The 19,463-nt window shown below is 40.8% G+C and overlaps 1 protein-coding gene across 1 annotated transcript; it reads right to left on the reverse strand.

Moving 5' to 3' along the window:
* Positions 1–707: 707 nt before the first annotated feature.
* On the reverse strand, positions 708–4,573 carry lratd1 (LRAT domain containing 1). The gene is made up of 2 exons (XM_031726245.2): positions 4,392–4,573; positions 708–3,938 (listed from the first exon to the last, which is right to left on the reverse strand). Exon 2 carries the CDS (start codon positions 3,899–3,901, stop codon positions 3,113–3,115), a length of 789 nt encoding a protein of 262 aa, XP_031582105.1. The 5' UTR covers positions 3,902–3,938; positions 4,392–4,573; the 3' UTR covers positions 708–3,112.
* Positions 4,574–19,463: the final 14,890 nt, after the last annotated feature.

Consider the following 19,463-nt stretch of genomic DNA (forward strand, 5'->3'; position numbering starts at 1 on the left):
AGACAGAGAAAAGAAGAGATAGATTTGTTTGTTATGTGTTTGTCTTACATGACTTGCTATTAAAGCTAACAGTTAGCTTTGAGCCTTAGAGGGTTTGCACAGTCACATAAAAATGCAAGCACACAAAACACCTCAGCGGATACGCATCAAAACACTGTCCACGGTTTCCATAGTGAAAAGGGGTTTGCCTTCACTGATGTATAGAAGATGCAGCTCACTGTTGCTATACATGCACACAACACATGTCTGACATACTGACACACACACACACCACACAGAGTCATCTGCACACGCAAGCTGGAACACACTTCAGGCAGTTGGGTTTCACACTTTCACATATGTGGTAGGCTATATAAAGAGCTGAAACTAATGCACACAAACACAGTGTCATGTCAGATGGCAAAAGCCTCTCCTCGAGCTAACAATGTGGTGCGATATCTGCCTGCAATGCACATGTGTGCGTGCGCGCGCACACACGCACACTTGTGAATCTTTCTCTGAGGCCTATTAGTCACAGACCACAAACACACACTCTAACAGTGGCTGCCCCACTACCCTGATTTTTCAAGCTCACGGGGGATGGCTGACACGCTCACACATACATGCGCACACATAATCACCCACCTGAGGCAAGCTCAGTTTACCACAGAGTCTGTTCAAAAACATACTAAACAGCCAGAACACAGAAGAAAGCAAAAACATAAAACAACAGTAAAAAGAGTTTATCTGGATCCATCTGGATTTCATGATCGTTAACAGGGAGAACATGTTTGCCTTTTGTTTTTTTACTTTGAACATTTTTGCAAACGTGCTGATTTCAATTTCGGCTCATTTTTCACACAGATTGGTCCGTTAATGTGGTCTGCAAGGAGTACAATGCAAAGCAATTATGGGGAGGTGCTGACAAGTGACAAGTAAATGGATTTAGAGGAAAACAAGGGGAAGCATGAGAGAAATGTGCCAATAGAATCACAGGAAAGCTGGTACAATCACATATTTAGGACAATAGCTAGCGAAAATCTTCCAAAGGCAACATTTACAAGGCCCACAAGCTCATTAGTTTATCCTTTGACATGAATTCATATGCAGGCTGACAATGCAACATCTGCACACACACATACAGGGTGGACATGAGACATTTTCTGATTGGGAATGTCTCCACAACAATCAGTTAAAGCAGTTAAAACATCACACACACACACACACACACACACACACACACACACACACACACACACACACACACACACACACACACACACACATCCTGGGTAACCCTACATACATGCTCTCTCTCTCTGTCGCAGACAAACTCTTTGTCTGCCGTTCCCCTCAGCTGGCTTCAGCTAAAACAACTGCAGCTCCTGTTTTCACGACCATGTTGAAATTAAAGAAAAAAATCATAAATAAAATCATAAATACCTAAGGGAGCGCATAGCTGCTCATTTATACATGCAATTAGAACAGAATCAAGTGGAGGAGACTTAACAAAGGAACACCACACAGAAAAACCTTTCCACAAACCTACTCTCTGGTGTTTCATGGAAGATGTTGTTGCTTTTTTGTTTTTGTTTTTTCGAGACATGATTTATCCCACCTTCAGTGATACATCAGATCACAATCCCAAGAAAATAAAGGCACTGTCTGACACTCATAGCAGAGGAGTAATAACAACACTGCAGAGATAAAGGCACTGCAGACTAATACAACATTGGTGCCATAAAAGCACACAGTGTGTTCCATCCTGATAAGAATTATACTATTATACTGTATGGAGGACATCTTGTTTATAATGCAGATAGAAACTATGTCCTACAATGCTAGCATAACTTTACTAATGTGGTTGTATGGCTGGTAAAACATCAGAGAGATCAAAATGTTTAGAAAAGACTGAATAGCAACAGGATAAAACCCACACAAGTGAATATAGCCTGTGGACATAAAAAAAAGGTTGTTTTTCCCATTGACTTAAAGCAGCTGCCTATACTGTAACTCTCAGATTCTATATGGATTTTTCATAAAGCCTTTATGTGTCTGATGCAGATGACCATTTTCTACCTCCAAATGATGTGGAGATATATGACGCTTATTTGGCCGGAGGCAGGTCAGAAGGCACTAGAACATCAATAATTCAAAAGTGTGTGTGTATGTGTGTGTACATGTGTGCATCTGAGAATGTGAGATGGTACATGTGCGTTTATGGGCGACCAAACAACACCTGATACACCAAGTTCTTATTTTCAAATTTCAACCTCCATTTATTTGAACCAAAAAAAGAGATCAGGGTTAAATCCACTAAACTGAAATACAAAAATAAGGGACTCAAATCGAAATCAGTATATGAACACAATTTACACATACATCCAGTGCTGTGGAGCAGGATGACAGCATTGTGAAAATGACAATACTTTTGATATGGCAACAGGGGAGCTTGGTCAAGCCAAAATACTTTGTTTAGGCAACTGCGTAATCAGCTAGGACTGTCTATGAATTTGTGGCTTGGATCTATGTCGTGGTCTGTCCCGGTTTTAAAGCTAACAGTAAAAAAATAGAAGGGAGACTTCTCGAGAGCCATCCCAAATCCTATCTTTCAACCCCTCCCTCCCTCCCTCTCTCTCCCTCTGCCGGTCTCACCGTCTGGTCTGCTGCAGCAGGCACCCTATGTACAGAAGGGGCCAATTCCATTATCCCGAGAAATTAAACAGAAACCAAACCGAGCCGTGTGCGCAATGTGGGGAGGGGTTGTAAAGGTGATTTCGCTTATCGGGAACAATGAGTTTCTTAGAAATCGTGTGTCCCACTCAGCACGAATTCTAACCAGAATGGGCGTTGTCTGTTTATATGGCCGCGCTCTCTTTTCTCTCAACACTGTATTTTGATGGAAATTCCACAGGGCGCCTTTGGTCCAGAAAAAAGAAAAGAAATAAAACCCGGGCCCCATCTGTGACAAACAGACAGTCCAACACCAACAGGTCCTTGCACGTGTGCGTGTGCGTCCGTGTGCTTGTGTGCGAGTACGTTATTGTGTGCGCAAAAGTGTGCGTCCGTGCGCTTTGGCAAAGAGGAGGCAGGGAGGGTGGGTGGAGGAGACGATATCAAACGGAATCCCTGATCACTCCTTGCCCCCGTTAACCAAAGAGAGCTCTTTGAGAATTCCACTGGCGTCCACTCGCCTTCTCTCCCGGATCATGTCCTCCAGGCTGCGAAAGACCAGAGTGTGCACCTCGCTGCCGGACAGATGCACTTTGAGGAAGTACTGCTGCTCCGCTGAGTGCGCTTCTCCCCCGGCTTTGAACTCCCGTTTCCCAAAGCGGCACCAGGCAGCGAAACTTTCCGAGTTGGTCCAGCATATCTCCTCGCTGTTCAGGCCCACGTGTCCCGCTGCGTTCTGCATCACTAGGTCAGGGGGTAGCGGCCGATAGCGGTATCGATTATTGACTATTCTCCCGTGGCGGCCGTTGCTGATCTCAAGCAGGCTGTCTTTGCGGATTTCGCCCTTGTGCAGATGAATGATTTGGTCGTCCTGCTCGAAGATGACCCAGTGGGGGGCTTGCGCGGTGGCCACCAGCTCCAGCAGGTCCCCCGGTTTGCACATAGTCAGCAAAGTTTTGGCCGAGTACACATGCAAGTCCTCGTTCTCCCGCAGCTTGGAGAAGATGCATTCCTGTGAGCAGAAAGCCGAGTACTCCACCTCGCTGACCGAGAAGGGTCCCTCCTCGGTCGGGCTGTGGTCCTTGGTGAATCCGCAGTCAGACGGAGTGCGGTCGTCCACCTCCTCCTCTTCGTCAGAGAAGAAGTAGGCGACGCCGACTCGAAGCTCGTCCTTCTCCAGCCCGGACGGATCCCCCGTGGGCAGTTCGCTGTAGTTGAGGTGGGTGATCCGATCCAGTTGATTTCCCATCAATGACCTGGCAAGGGAGAGGCATGGACTGCGGTGTCTGAGGGGACAGGGAGAGAGCACGGGAATGAGAGAGGGTATGATAAGCTGTAAAATACGGCATCAAGCAAACATGTTAACCGTTCACACAATAAGACGCGTTGTTCACAAACGCTTTGCTACATGTGGGTGATTTTGCTCGGTAGTGGAGAGAAGTGGAAGAAAGCCCTCAACAGTTCTCAGCACTATGCAGACAGAAAGGAAAACTCAAAATAGTGCACTGATGATTTACTGCCCCTTGCCCTCTTCGCACATTTCTTCACACACATAAGTCAGCCACTAATTAGAGCACAATGTGTATATGCTGAGGTGATTCACGTGCAAACAAAAAGAAGAAAAACGGAACAAGAACGGCAGCTGCAGCTGAAACAGATGAGAGAAACTGCTGTAAATAAAAGGCAACCTGGTGCCTTACGCATAGCGCATGGCAAGAAAGTGTGAGGGAAGAGGATACCTGTGCGCTCCCAGGGCAAGGGGTTAAATATCCTTATGGTCCATTAGTACAGAGGGCTGCGCAGTCCCCTGCTCTCCTTCTTTCTTTTTGTTCCTTTTCCCTTTCTTCTCACTCTTATCCCTTACTCTTCGCACCGCTTACCGTGCGGTCCGGCTGTCGTGAGCTCGTGCTTCACTTCTACCAGCTCCACCTCCGTTTAAGTACCAAGGAGAGCTCCGCCTCTTCCTCCGCGCTCCGCCTTTAGGTTGTTTTACTGGAGCACAGTCACGGCTCCATTACTGCCCTGCCAATGAAAAATGCCGCGGAATATGCCAGTCAATCAGATGATCCAATTAGGGGCGCTTAGGGCGGCTGGCGGCGATAGGCGACTGTTACCGTGGCATGGTTTTTGTTGTCAGAGAGCTGAGGAATTCTCTACATGATCAGCGGAGTCCGCGTATAAGTTCGAGGCAGCAGTCACCTGCGATAACAACTCGCATGCCTCATGAGGAATATATGAGAAAAGTTCAGATTCCTGTGCTCTATAAACATTTCTGCTATCTCAAAAAATACTCTCCAAACTGCATCCTTATCATATCCATACAGTTACTGCAGGACGTGACAAATGTGTACACATCTTCCGGAATACAGGAGTAGGTCCCATCCTCCAGTTCCCATGAGCATCTTGTAAATTATTTCCGCATGCCTCACCTGCTTCACTACACTGCATCACTTGTACTCTCATATCTGTCAGTGTGTGCCTGGTAGAGACCATTAAGGGAGGGGCTGGAGGCAGGTGTGTGTGTGTGTGTGTGTGTGCAAGGCAGGAAGAAAACAAAGGAGCCTACAGAGACATTAATACAAGGTCTACAATATTTCACTTTGCACTAATGTTGCGTCTAGGAACAAAATATGTCTAAAATGAAATTCATATCAAATTTCAACCCGTGACTCACTTTTTGCATGCATAATATATTGTATACTTGCATATTGTGCATGCAAGATAAATGTGCTTACACTTGTGCCATCTCCAGTCTGCGGTGATGTCTCCCTTTTCATCATCACCACCCAAAACAGATAGCCATCTTGCCATTTATATCAAACCCTCTCGATGGAGTTTATGTTTTCTCTGTATACCTCTGCTTTGGAAATCTGCTTTCTGGTAGCATCTGGAGAGATCCATAGAGTAGCTTTCTTTTTCTTCTCCCAGATGGCTGGAGATAGCAGCTCTCCAGTTGCTAATATTGAACGGTCCTTGGTCTTTGTTTCCGCTGGTGACAGGCAGAGCAAGTGGAGGCTTTTTCGCTAAGTGAGATATGATTGTACATATTTACACACTCTTACCCACACAAATAAAGGGCAAGCACACACAGTCACCCATGTATTTCCTCCTGTGTATCTAGCCTGCCATGTGAGAGCAAGAGTGCATGCATCTGATGGATCGCCTGCAGTGAAGCTGCGGGCAGAGTGGTGCAATTCATGATGCACACTATGTATCCCTTTGTGTGTTTTTATGTACTAGAGAGTTAGAGAAATGCAGTAGCTAAAACATAGCTGCTACGTTCTAAGTATGATGGGCCCACACACACACACACACACACACACACACACACACACACACACACACACACACACACACACACATAAGGTGTCATGGGACTGTGTGCAACGGCTTTGGCTACGGTTCCTACAGGCATGTGGTTCTGCCACCTATAATTTACATTGAGCATAAATGAGTTTCCTTTGTAGATACCGCCTCTTCTGGATAGACTCATATACTGTACTTTTTTCTTTCACTATCTTCTTCTCTCTTCCTCTCTCTTTTACACACACATGCACACACCTAATCATATATGCAGCTGGCGTAATAATATGGCAGGGTGCAGACAGTACTGGAATAACTACTGAGACAGGGTGATATTTCATAACCCCAATAATTGGATACGTCTCTATTCTCTAATTACTAGCTAAATCATGTACGCCGCTGTGTCATACCACGCAGATAAAACAGACTGACGCGCACATGTTCGCGGCCAACTGTCCACAAATTTATGTACAAATGGAGTCGTGTCTGCCTCACATGTGAACGATGAGAGACTCACAAACCAGTGTGCACACAAATGCATGTCTGTCTCTTGTAGTTACAACAGTGCAACAGCACATATAGCAGCTCATCCCACTAATGGATCTTGTAGTGCTGTACCCCTGCAAACTGTGACAAATGCGTCATAGTATTATGGACAAAGAGGCTGAGAAAGTTTTCGATATATGCAATATAAATGGAGTGTCTTTTGAAAAGAAACAACACTACATCAAGTCATAAACCCCTGAGGCACAAGAGGTGTTTGTGTTCATGTGGAGTTGCTCTTGTGGGGTATGGAAAGACATTTTAAAGACCTGCATGCTGTATATCATTTGCTACGTTGGTGGCATTTTAGGATTTTATCCTCTAAATGACTAAAATAGCATATAAGAGATCACCTTTTTCTCGGTTTCTCGCTTCAACTAAAACACCAAGGTAGAGGAGAATACAATGTAAGCTTTTTTGAGATACTCTATTGATCCCCGTGGACAGAATAATCTTTTTGCTTGTGCCTTTCCAGGCGGGTCAAAGACCAGGGTCAGCTAAAGAGCAGTGTCAGGTAAAATTACTACTGCTCTTGGGTGCCAGGTTTTTGTAGTTGTTGGAGACAGCCTGCTCGGTATAAGAAACAGTTAAGTGATTACGTAAAGAGCCAAACATTACATTCTGCAGAAGAGTCAGGCAGTGCGCCTACGTATAAAGGTTGCAGCTGCATAAAATTACTCAGCAATTACCTTCTCTGTCTTTGTGACATAACGTATAATGTCCCACATGTAAGTGCTGGATGAAAGTTATTTACTTCATCAGTATCACATGTGTATATATTTGGGATTATTATTACTGTAATTAATATAATCACTTTGTATGTATTTCAGGCTTAAACTTGTCAACCTATAGTTACTGGGAGATTTTGGCGATATGATGTTGGTCTGTAACATCTTATATGCTCGGTAAAGTAATGCTAATCATGCTAAGACAGACACAAATGACTGCTGCCGTTTTCGGTCATGGATATTGCCTGAAAAATCTGAAAATATGTGATTATATGAGTATGCATTGCAGTTATATCTTTTCATCATACCATTTCTGACTATGCAGACGGTAGGCATTAACATCATCGTCAAAATACATAATCCCTGTGAAGTTTTCTTATAGATTATTATTCCTTAATCAGAGCATAGTGTTTTACTGATTGGGAATTGATAGCAATGATGCTTGAGTCTTTCCATAGTTATACACTTGGCTGCACAAAATAAAACATTTACTGTGGCTGCACTGTAGCTACATTAATGTATAGAAATCATACATTTTTAAACATTTATTGAACCTCAGTATTTCTGCTGACAACATTGTTTCAAAGGAACCTGCTCAAAGACATGTTACAACGCAATGAATCAGGATTTCTGTGCATGGTGGATGGTGGCGAGCCAAGGAATGTTTGTGAAACTAATCCCTTGGGCAGAGACTGTCCAATGGTGGTTGGACAACCATTAACTATCAGACACAGCAGAGTTGTGGACAGGGGTCTGATACCAACTATAATCAATATGTAAAGTGTTTGGTGACTGTTGTCTTTTTGTAGCCTTCTCTAAAGCATGAAAGCCAACATAGATACAACCTTGTGCTTATCGGTTCCAATCTAAACTGCAAAGCATGCCTGACTAATGACCTTACAACTATTAACATTATGTCACAAAGCTAGTAGTGTAGAATTGGCAGCACTTTATAATACAGCCAGTGACTAAGGGCACACTTCCCCTAGAATGAAATATAATTTTTTGTTTTTTATTTGAAATTAAAATTTATAAATTTTCATTTACCTACAAAAACTGGTAATAGCACTAGAATAGGAAAGAAACAATTTAGTGGGGAACATCATTTAGCAATTTTCCAGGTTATGTTTGATAACCCATGTCATTATTTTCATTCATTTCTCCTGCACCATTTCAGTGACTTCTCCACTTCCAACCTGCATTTCCTCTTCTATCTTTTGAGATTAGTCCACATATTTAAAGTCCTGAAAGAGTTTGCTGTTGGTATAAAGTCAATAGTGAAGAGGGACAAGAGGTATAAAAACTAAGGGACTCAGCCTAATCTTACAACTTGACCCCTTTAAAAAAATCAAGGACTCAGAGGAAAAGTGATGTGCTGATGCGTTTCCTGAAAAGCTTTACAGGATTTGTAGTTTTAAAAGCAGAACTGAAATCACCAAGTCAAATTCTTATGTAATTATATTTGGTTTCCAGATGTCCAAAGGTGAAGTGCAGTGCCAGGTTGACTGCATTATCTGTAGGCTGGTTTAGACAGTATGCAAACTGTAGCGAATCCATCACGGGGGTTGTGACTAATTTAATGTGTGTCACCAATATGTGCTCAGATGTCTTCATTGCCAGCGATGTCAGGGCCACAAGCCTGTAGGCCTTAATGTTAGATATTTTTCTTGAGTTCGAAATAGGTTTGGAATTTTTGAGGCAAGCAGGTATCTTGTTGGGCTGAGTGAAGCATTATAGATGTCTATGAAGACTGGAGTCAGTTGTTATGAGCAGTGGCTTAGTGAGGGGTTAGATGTGTGGGCCTACTGTTTTGTTTTTCTCCAGTTTAAAAGGTACCATTCCTCTGTGAATAGTGGTGAGAGGTTAGGAATAGCTATATTAAAAAAAAAGCACTCAAACTGTCTGGTAGTTCAGGGTCCGCCTTGGATGGGGTAGCTTAGTGTCAGCAATTGACAGCGGCTAGATTTGAAAACTGAGGCTATGTCCACATTGGCAGTGATGCGGTGATCAGAGACCACAGGTCATTTCAAGTCACTATGGGCGAAATAACTGCTGGTGACACAAAGTGAGTGGGTCCCAAGATCAGCTTCTCTCTTAGTAGAGCAATTGAAGTGGCTACCAATGACAGCAAAGGATACCGCTGATTGATGTACGACCTGGGAGTAAATACTAGAGGGTTACCTAGGCAACCCAACAAGACTGGAACATCTGCAAGCAAAAAATGGTTCAAATTCTTTCAGCTCCAATAAAATGACCAGGTTGGTTTTTCTCCCAAGTCTTCCTGAAAAAGAGGATTTACAAGGGTTAGTGCAGTTTTATGTTAGCAGGAAATTAGCATGCTAGTTTCCATTTAAGAGTGCTTCTGACAGAAGCATTTTTAAAAAACTAGAGCCTGCAGCTCTGCTCTAACTTTGGTAATAAACAAACATGGAAAACAAAAAAGCATTGATGATTGGACGGTTATTTTATAGGCCTGCAGCTGACATATAATGATGTGTTACCTGATGGCTAGCTACTGAGCTGTCACTAGCCTAATATAAACATATTAGCACACTGAAGATGTAGGATGAAGGTTAAATTGTTCTCAATGAAAGCTTATATTGAGGATCCCAGAGGGGCAGAAACAAACACAAATATATGTCAGGAAGAAGAAGCTGAAAACAGATTAATTTTAATCTAAAAGAACATCTGATTTGATACATCCATAACAAGAGGCTAGCCATTAATGTATTAATGTATTATTATTTATTACTTGTCATTAAAATGTCCTGATCCTAAGCTTAATAGCCACACTGAAAGGCCTGAGAGGAATTCTTTTATGACGTACTCATATATTCGGTGCTTGGGACATCATGAGCCCATGGGGTGTTGTGCAAGTCAAGAGTTTTCAAAAACTGAGTTTAAATATCTGAGAAGCTAAGAATGAGTACTTGTTATTTTTAGGGCCTCATTTCTGTTCAGTAAAACCAGACACAGAGCATTGCAGTAGTCAGTTAAAAACATGACAGCTTCAGTCACTGATACTCTGAGCTGGAAGCAGGGCTGATACAAAATCAATTAACAAGCGGAGAGAATGTGAGTGACGTTTGAAAACGTCGAGCGGTTACAGTTGCAATAACTGCTGCCGCCAAAGTGGGCAGGACCAGAGTTAAACTTTTCCCAACTTCCACGCAAGCAATTGAAATGTCCATCAATGAGTGTGCAGGAAACGTCTGACTAACCTGGTAGTCAAAACATTACAGAGTTACCTTGGCAACCCTGGAGCGAATCGCTTCCAGTGTGGATGCAGTTTATCTTTTACATATCACACAGTGCAGCAGCGGTTCTCAAACTTTTTTTTTTTTTAAACAGCGCTCCATCATTTGCAGATTAACTATTTTAACCCTCACACCCACGTACCACAAAAACATTCTCTCCTTTGCTTACACACTCATACAGTTTTTTTAAACACTGACTATCAGTAATCAAGAAATACAAACAACTTCAGTGTGTGACATTTCAGAAAAAAATAAATAAGTACAATTTTAGTAAAGCAAAGTGAAGAAGTGTCCAAACTTGTCCAAACAATCTTTATACTGTCAGAAGATATTATTCTGAGAAACATTGTGACATTGTGGTTTCTTTTCATTACTCACAGCGGTGAAGAATGCAAGACTAAAATGCTTGCCTTGATGTTCAGTCTTGTGATATTTGGTGCTTTGGTTTAACCTGGCAGTTATTTCACATACTTCCATGTTTTGTTAGTAGTGTAAAGGTGGTTGCACTTCATAACACAACCCAGTAAATACTTACTGGTAGAGACATTAAATTAACAGCTTAAAGTGGCTTAAACCTCCCAATCATATTTCATAGTTACCTTTGCTACTGAGGTCACGTTTTTGGTAGTGTTTGTGTACGTGTGTGTCATTCTATCTGTAAACACAATAACTCAAAAAGTTTTGAAAGAATTCTGATAAAACTGTGTCGAGTGGGGTCATGTTTACGATCCATTAAAGTTTGACTTACATCCGCAAAAGTCTTCAAGATCAACTTAACGATTTATTAGTTGAAAATTGATAAAAAAGACTTATAACTATAATTCTTACAAGTGTGGCATGTAATGTCAACGTATAAAAAGTACTGTATAAAGATTTCAAAATCTTATTTCACATTTAACCTTTGACCTCTCCTTCATGGCCAATAGATTGATCTGACAGTCAAAGTGATAGTAATGATATACAGAGCTATTTAAAACTGTTTCTTACTGCCACTGTTTTTATTGACATCATTTAAGGTTATTGGGACTGATATATGTGCATATCAAAAATATTACATTGTTTTGTGATATTTTCACATTTACATATCAATACTTAGTATCCATTACCTACTCCTACATAATGTTTGTGTGATCATAAACATCTGTTATGCTACCCTTATCTAGTTTTTAACTCCACTACAAACTTCTTAAAGTATGTTTGAAAAGAACAAAAGAAACAAAATTTGTATATACATATATATACATACATACTACTACTACTAAAATTATAAATAATAATAAAATTAATTTAATTATTTCTCCTGTCCTGTAAAATGCCTGAAGTTATCCATTTCTTTAAATTACTTACAACCAGAGATGAGCAGTAACGCGTTACTATAATCCGATTACTTTTTTCAAGGAATGAGTAAAGTAAGGGATCACTATTGCAAAAAAAGTAATTAGATTACTGTTATTTTCCCGTAAGCATGCTGTGTTACTGCGTTACTAAACCGTGATTTTGTTTGTAAGAGTGTCTCATGACGAGCGTGCGATGTCCGTGGCAGCAACAGACGTGTGTAGATCAACAATAGATAATATGGATTGTGGGAGAGAGTACGACCATGCAGCGTTTAAATATTGGAAGTACTGACATTACTTTGAGTTTGTTACCTTAAAAAGTGACAAAAACATTAGCGTCCGTTGTACACTCTGCATAGGAAGAAAACTTCTTTCTACGGCGAAAAATTAAACGTCATATCAGAGCAAGCGCCTTACATGCTGTCGTGGGCAAGTGGAATTCACAGAGAAACCCCCGGATCCCCCCACTGACACGACCGCTGCAGTAACTGGCAAACCTCCACCCGCCCCACTCCAGCTAAACAGGTTTAAATAGACTTAAGAGCGACAGTACTTACTGCCGCCGAATCTTTGATGTTATTTATCTTCTGCTGTGTTTTACTTGCATCTATTTGAAAGAGCGAGTGTAAACACAAAAAATTATTTTATTTTATATGCTGGAATATGCAGAAAATAGGTTTGAATCTTAAAACAATTTCTTCCAGTCAGAGAATGTTGCATATAATTTAATTTTTGCTTGCTGCAATGTGCATAAAATTTAAAGATTAAAACTAATAAGACAGTTAAAAAAAAAAACTTTTTCATTTGATTCAGTTTTATATGATGGATTATGCAAAGAAAATAGATTTAGGCTGTAATGTCTATTGCTTTATTGCGTATTCTGGTCATGTATCATATTTTAAAAAGTAATAAAGTAACTAAATAAAAAGAATATTTGAAAATAAGTAATCAGTAAAGTAACAGGATTACTTTCGAAGAAGTAATTTGTAATTAGTAACTAATTACTATTTTCAAGTAACTTGATCAACACTGCTTACAACGTACTCTGTTTCTTCTATCCTTTAAAACTTAAATTGTTACCCTGTCAATGGAAAATTGTACTTAGTAGTCAGTATAATCTTTTAATGATATAAGTTTCCATATATGCTTAGAGGTGTATAATTGATTGTGTAGTGATAGGATGTGTGATCTTTAGTAGGCTTTGTGTGCATTCCAGGGTGTTCTGGTATTCAAACCCACATCCTGGGAGCATGGGAGAGGTCATACCTTGTCTTATTGTTTTATGATAGGATAAACCAGGGGTCGGCAACCCTAGGCACGCGTGCCACCGTTGGCACGCGAAGGGTTAACTGATGGCACGCACGACCATAGCTGGACTGGCCATCGGGCATACCGGGCATTTGCTCGGTGGCCCGATGATTTTATTTTTTTTTTTTTTTGGTGGTTGGCCAGCCAGACGCTGGTCGGTGTGTAAAAATAACTCAGTTGTTTGGTGTTGGCCATGGCGTAGCTTCCACAGATTCAGTAAAATTAACAAGTGGTGGAGGCCAGCAGGTGGATGAGGGAAGGGGGGGGCAGGAGGAGAGACCCGAGGCAGCCGCCGGTCGGAGCGTCAGGTGAACTAAACTTCAGGTAAGAAGTTATGACCTGCAGTCTATCTGGGTCAGATATAAACCAAGTTTAGGTGCAGTTTATTTTCGTTGTGCTGACTTTTTACAGTCAGTTACAACAACTCGTACTGCGTACTAGCTAGCTAGAATACTGCTGGGCGGGTGCTATGATTTTATTGATAGTGAACTTTATTTTATTCATAAGGTTAGTTAGTAGAGTTGCCAACCGTTCCGTACAAACGGAATCGTCCCAATGATCAGCTGATCAGCTTTTCTCTCTTGTTTGTTTATGGCTCACTTTGCGCCAGAAAGAGGAAACCGCCGGATGTCGCACTAAACAACAGCAGCACGTTTAAGCTTGATCAGCTGTTGTTAGAATTTATTTAATATTAATTTCTAGTATCAGCTGATGTTTGCTGGAGCCACAGCTGTAAAGCTGCTGGTCATGATATCGGTTTGTATATCTGGTGAGAGGGAAACATGCAGATGAAACCAGGAGATGCCCTTACTGAATCATCAGAGCTGAACAGGTGATGTAGAAACAGGTTTACCTTTTAGGTGACATGAATGGGTTGAAGGGAAGTTATGAACTGTTTCTGAGAGACAAATAACACCAGGATCCTTTTCTACGTAGCTGACAGCTGGTAACTATGCAGGGGCGGATCTAGCAAAGTTTTGCCAGGGGGGCCAGGTAGGGCATTAACAGGGAAAGGGGGGCACAAAGAAATACTTTCTTATTCTCATTTAAAATGTCTGGCTGTTATTAAATAATTATCTGAAGCTTACAACCAAAGTTTTTATCTGACGTAAAATGAATAGAAATCATACATTTACCAACAAGACAGTGTACATCACTGTCACAACAGCATTTGTTTTCATTCAAAGGCTTTATGGCTTTAATATCTGGGGTGCCGGTCTTTAGTCAAAATGCATCCATAGACTCGAGACACAGTGCATTTTTGGGACTTTCAGGTGTATGGACCAATGTTTTATTTCCTGATCAAACCAGAAATCTTTAATGAGCAGCTAGATTTCTCTCGCATTAACTGGCTGAGTTAATGCCAGTTAATGCAACATCGAAGCAGCTGGAATCCACAGCTGTGCATGTTCATGGAGCTTGCATTTTCACCTGCTGGACATCACTACCTGACAAGTTTAACTGTCTTCAGAACATTGCAGAGGCCTTATTGACAGTATTTGGCTCTACATAGCTGTGTGAGCAGATTTTCTATCACATGAGTGTCCTCAGGTAGCCATCTGAATGTTGGACACTCAGAGACCTGTGTCTCTGAGTGGGAGACCAGAGATCACATTAACATGTGTGTCTCTGTATTAACAAACATACCATATTGGCCCAGTTTATTTTTCTTATCACTGTTGTGAGGAGACCATAAATAGCATTTGTATTTTCTGTTGTACAGTTCATTTGCTGTTATGGAGTTCTTGTTATGAATAAAAAGTGTCTTTTTTTTGTTTCAAAATAGCTGATAACTATTCGCTGATAGCTGCCAACATTTGCAAATATAATTCTATAAAGTGGTTCTATATAATGTGTAACTGTTCATATAGAGCGTTATTAAATTTATTGCTAATGCAATCATATGGCACACTGACTTCTGAGGAAATTTTAAATGGCACTCGCCATCAGAAAGGTTGCCTACCCCTGGGATAAACGTATCTATGTCTGTTTTAGGCTAAGTGCATTTTGTTTAGATGAACTGTTGGACTTCCAGACCAGCAGGTTTAGGGAAGTCATTTATGGGGACACACACACACACACACACACACACACACACACACACACACACACACACCTAAACATCCACATTCCAATGTAAGGAACAAACACCCACTGATGTATAAATAAAGACCAGGGCAGTCTCAGAGCGCGTGTCACAGAGCCCTCACTCTCACTGCGGGTGCTCTGTGCTGCCCTTGTATACAAGTAAAACTGTGTTTCTCCTCTCTGATTCTTAACTGAAGAAGTGCTTTAGAATACATCTCTTGACATACCCCCTTATAAGTAGCTATAAATACTACTGGTAGAGAAACCAGAATAACTGCATTTTAATTTAAGATTAAATTCATCTCAGTTATGGGTTGTATGAGATAGTGCTACCTAACAAACGCCTTTATTTAGCATCTTCTCCCACAGCCCGTGCGGCCAGCTTTGGGAGTCACTGCTTCATATGTTGTTTTATGGTGGCTGTCAACTGATCCAAGCTGGAACACACCTGACCTAACTTGACTCCATTAGTTTTTGTCATCCACTCAACATCACTGAAGGTGTCTCTGCTTTAGGCGGGGCAAAAGGTCAGTTTTTCCCCTCGCTTTACAACCTATTTCTCATGGTAAAATGAGAAATAGACGCAGTATATTTCAGTGGGACTGTCTTTGACTGCAGACTTCCTCTAACAGCACTACAATCTGTATTTCTTTCTAATTTATCTCTCTCTCAGCTACCTTACTTTTGATTGTCACAAGATATTGTACATGAGCCAAAAATGCAGATTAAATATGCAGATAAAAAAAAATGTGCTGGAAATCAACTGGGCTGTCCTGTCATATTAATTGTGCCATAAATAGAAGATGTTTGCCATCATGAACAAGCATCTGTTCCTCCAAGTAATAACAGAGACACATTTAGAGAGGATGGATGTTACTTTAAAAGACGAAGCCAAGAGTTTGGTTCTTTTCCGGAAAGGGCATAAACAGGGTGAACGAGCTTGCTTTTAGTTGCTTATTGGTTATTTGACATTATAGCTTTAACAGAAATGTCTAAACATTTGAGTCTTTTATTGGCTGAAGACCCTGGTTCATGTCCAGACAGTCACATATGGCATCAAGCTGTCCCAAGACATCTTGCAATTCAACAAGGGAAGAAATTGGAATAGTTTGGTCACAAAACATTCCTTTTGCCAATATGAAGAATTGAATTGGCAAAAGTGTTTCTGTACAACACCAGTTCCAAGAAATTCTCCCTCCGTGTTTCTCCAGATACAGCCAGAGCTCCCATTGTGATACAAAACAACTTCATTTGTTGCACTGTGTTTGTTTGTTTTTGTGCAACAATGTCCATCTACTGTAAAAATGCAATGAATGTGTTTGTGATTGTTAGATTTTGTTGCCAGTCACTTGTGTTTATTTTCTTATTTCTTTTTATTATCAAACATAGGATAGACAGTTTAGTCACATCTTGAGATTATATATATTTTTAGCTGTATTTTATCAGAAAACTTCAGACCCAATCAATGAATATATTGTTGGAAACCTTATATTTGTGTATTTATGGGTGTGCACGATCCAGTGTGTTCCAACTCTGTCTGTATTCCATTGAAAAGTAGGTCCTCCTTCAGGTTTTATCAGCTCTCCACAGGCAGCAGACTGTGAGTCAGTCAGGAGGCTCTATCTGACACATCTGAACTCCATCTATGTGGCTGTGGATGTTAACTTCTGTAGATTCAACATCTCCAAGAGCTAGTCCTGCTAGGGTCATTGTGCTCGGAAAAAGAAACAAGTATGTAAAAGGAACAAGTCTAAGACTAGACTGACTACTTAAGTTACTAATGGTATTATAACTCCCTGTATACTCAACTTAATCAATACGCGGGGTGAATATACCTCTATGCTATACCTTTATACTGATTTCAACAACTTAGTATTTGGAAATAAACTTTGTTAAACTTTGGTATTGGATCTTTTTGTTTGGTTGTTTTTGCTGTTTCCACACGTTTTCTGTTGCTGTCCTCTTTTTCTCTCTTTCCATGTGCATCTGCCTGGGCATGATGCCAAGTTCTCACCTTTCTGCCCAATCAATCGGCACACCTGAGATTCATCTACACATCGATACCCAGTGGAATCCACATTTTTTTCTCCTTCTGATTGTTCAGTTCGCCACCATGGCCAAGTGCAAGTTAGAATATTATAGTTTTGCTGATGGTGTTTTCAACATACAAGTAATTTTTGCTTCTACAGTTGGGTCCATAATTTACTAAAAATTTTGCAAGTTTTGCTCTGTGCAGAACTACTGCAGAATTTAAATTCAGCTAAAAAAAGGATTGCATGTTTAGGAATTACAGCAATTTTTAAACACAGTCCGCCATTTTCAGAGGCTCAAAAATAATTGGATAACAGACAAGCAGTATCACTGCCAGGAAAGACTTGTTCCCTTGTTATTTCATGAAAAAAAAAAAAACAATAACGGAGACACAATATCTGAAGTGGGATCAGGGAGGAATTTCTAATTTATAACTTTTAACCATAAATAGATGCCAGTGCCAGTGAGGGAAGCCACTCTCACTGGCTGAAAATCCAAAATAAATCTATCAAAGAGATATCAGAACCTATAAGAGTAGCCAGTAATCAAGAGTCTTGTACATTTAAAAAAAAGAATGAATACACTGACCAGCTCAATGAAACGAAAAGGCCTGAAACACTACAGAGGTTGGTAAAAGTGGATGATGATAGAATTATTTCTATATTTAAGAATTATGTTAGTTAGCCCAATTATTTTTGAGCCATTTTATGTAGATTTTTTGTGAAACCCCATCAGCTAAAGCTGAAAGTAGCCACTTCAATCACATGTTGACTGTTTGATTTAGAATCCACTGTGGGGTACAGAGGCAAAACCAGAAAAACAAGTGTCTTTATTCAACAGAATGGACCTAACTGTATGTCCCAGGAAAACCTCTTTCACTAATCACTGTGCCTGTTACCTCACCCAGCTCTTCACCGTCTAATCTCACTAGATAAAGCCTGCCTGTCCTGCTCTGCACTCCACACTTTACCATCAAGTCAGCACTCATCAGGCTGTCTTGCTCTCTGCTCCCTTTATCAGCTTCAGCTTTGTTCTCCAGCCAGCTCCAGCATGTGCTTCGATTGCTCTCCATCTACTCACCTGCACCTTTCAGGGCCTCCTTTCCCCGAGCTCAGATCTAGATGATAACTATTTAGCTACTGAGAGTATTTACTTTAAAATGGCGTTTGGTTTTTTTGTTGTTGTTTTTTTACAAACCTGAAAACGGGAAAAAAATAAATGTGTTTTTTTAGTGTTTACAAGCACCAATTTTCATTTATAAGTGAATAACCTTGTTAGATAACGCTGCACTGTTTGCAAAATAATCATGCTTTCTAATAACTGCTCATCACTGTTGGTGAGCTAAACGCCACTTTTGCTTTTGTTTCACTGCAAGATGGCAGATAAATGCAAAACGGCAACAGCTTAACAGATACGACACACCAATGTGTCATAAAACAAAACAAACGGTCAATTCAATTCTATTCAGTTCTGTTTATATAGCACCAAATCACAACAACAGTTGCCTCAAGACGCTTTATATTGCGAGGTAAAGACCCTACAGTAATACAAAAGTCACACAGCTGAAAAAATCTATCTAGTACATGAACTCTATTCCCACAAATATTTCTCTCACACCGAGTTTATACTAAATGTATGTCATTTGATCCATTTCCCCCCAAATTGCTGTTGCTATACGTACAGAATACAGTAATCTTACACTCTCTGAATTCCCTGTAAGAGATTTTGAGCTTGAAGGAATCTTCTGACAGATTTGATTTGTAGACTGATGCATCTAATGCACAATAGTAGCAGAAGGTAATGATGTTAATTCTTTTTGCTGGTCTGCTCATATCAAAGTAAGCAGGTCAGGCCATCACTTGTCCCCCACCGACCCCACCCCCTCGTCTTTTGCTGCCAACCCATCCCCTCTTTTTCACCCTCTCTGGTCGGTGTTGTACATTGGTATGCAGGGTGATGTTGGCCAGTGTTTGCAGGGGAAGGATAAAGCAGTAATCAGTGCCAATGAAGCAGTTCTTGTCCCAGAGCACAAATGTGCCAACATCAGCAACCCCACCAAAGCATGTGTATCAGTATGTGCATGTGAGCCCTTTTTTTTTTTTTATGGGAGAGAGCGAGTAGTACCAGTGAGGTCAAGCAGAGGTCATTTTCCTGGACACAGTTCTTATATCGGAGCTCTTTCTCTCTTGTGTGCAACTGTAGCTGTAGAATATGAT

The sequence above is a fragment of the Oreochromis aureus genome, linkage group 15 (assembly GCF_013358895.1).
Source record: "Oreochromis aureus strain Israel breed Guangdong linkage group 15, ZZ_aureus, whole genome shotgun sequence".
Lineage (NCBI taxonomy): Eukaryota > Metazoa > Chordata > Actinopteri > Cichliformes > Cichlidae > Oreochromis > Oreochromis aureus.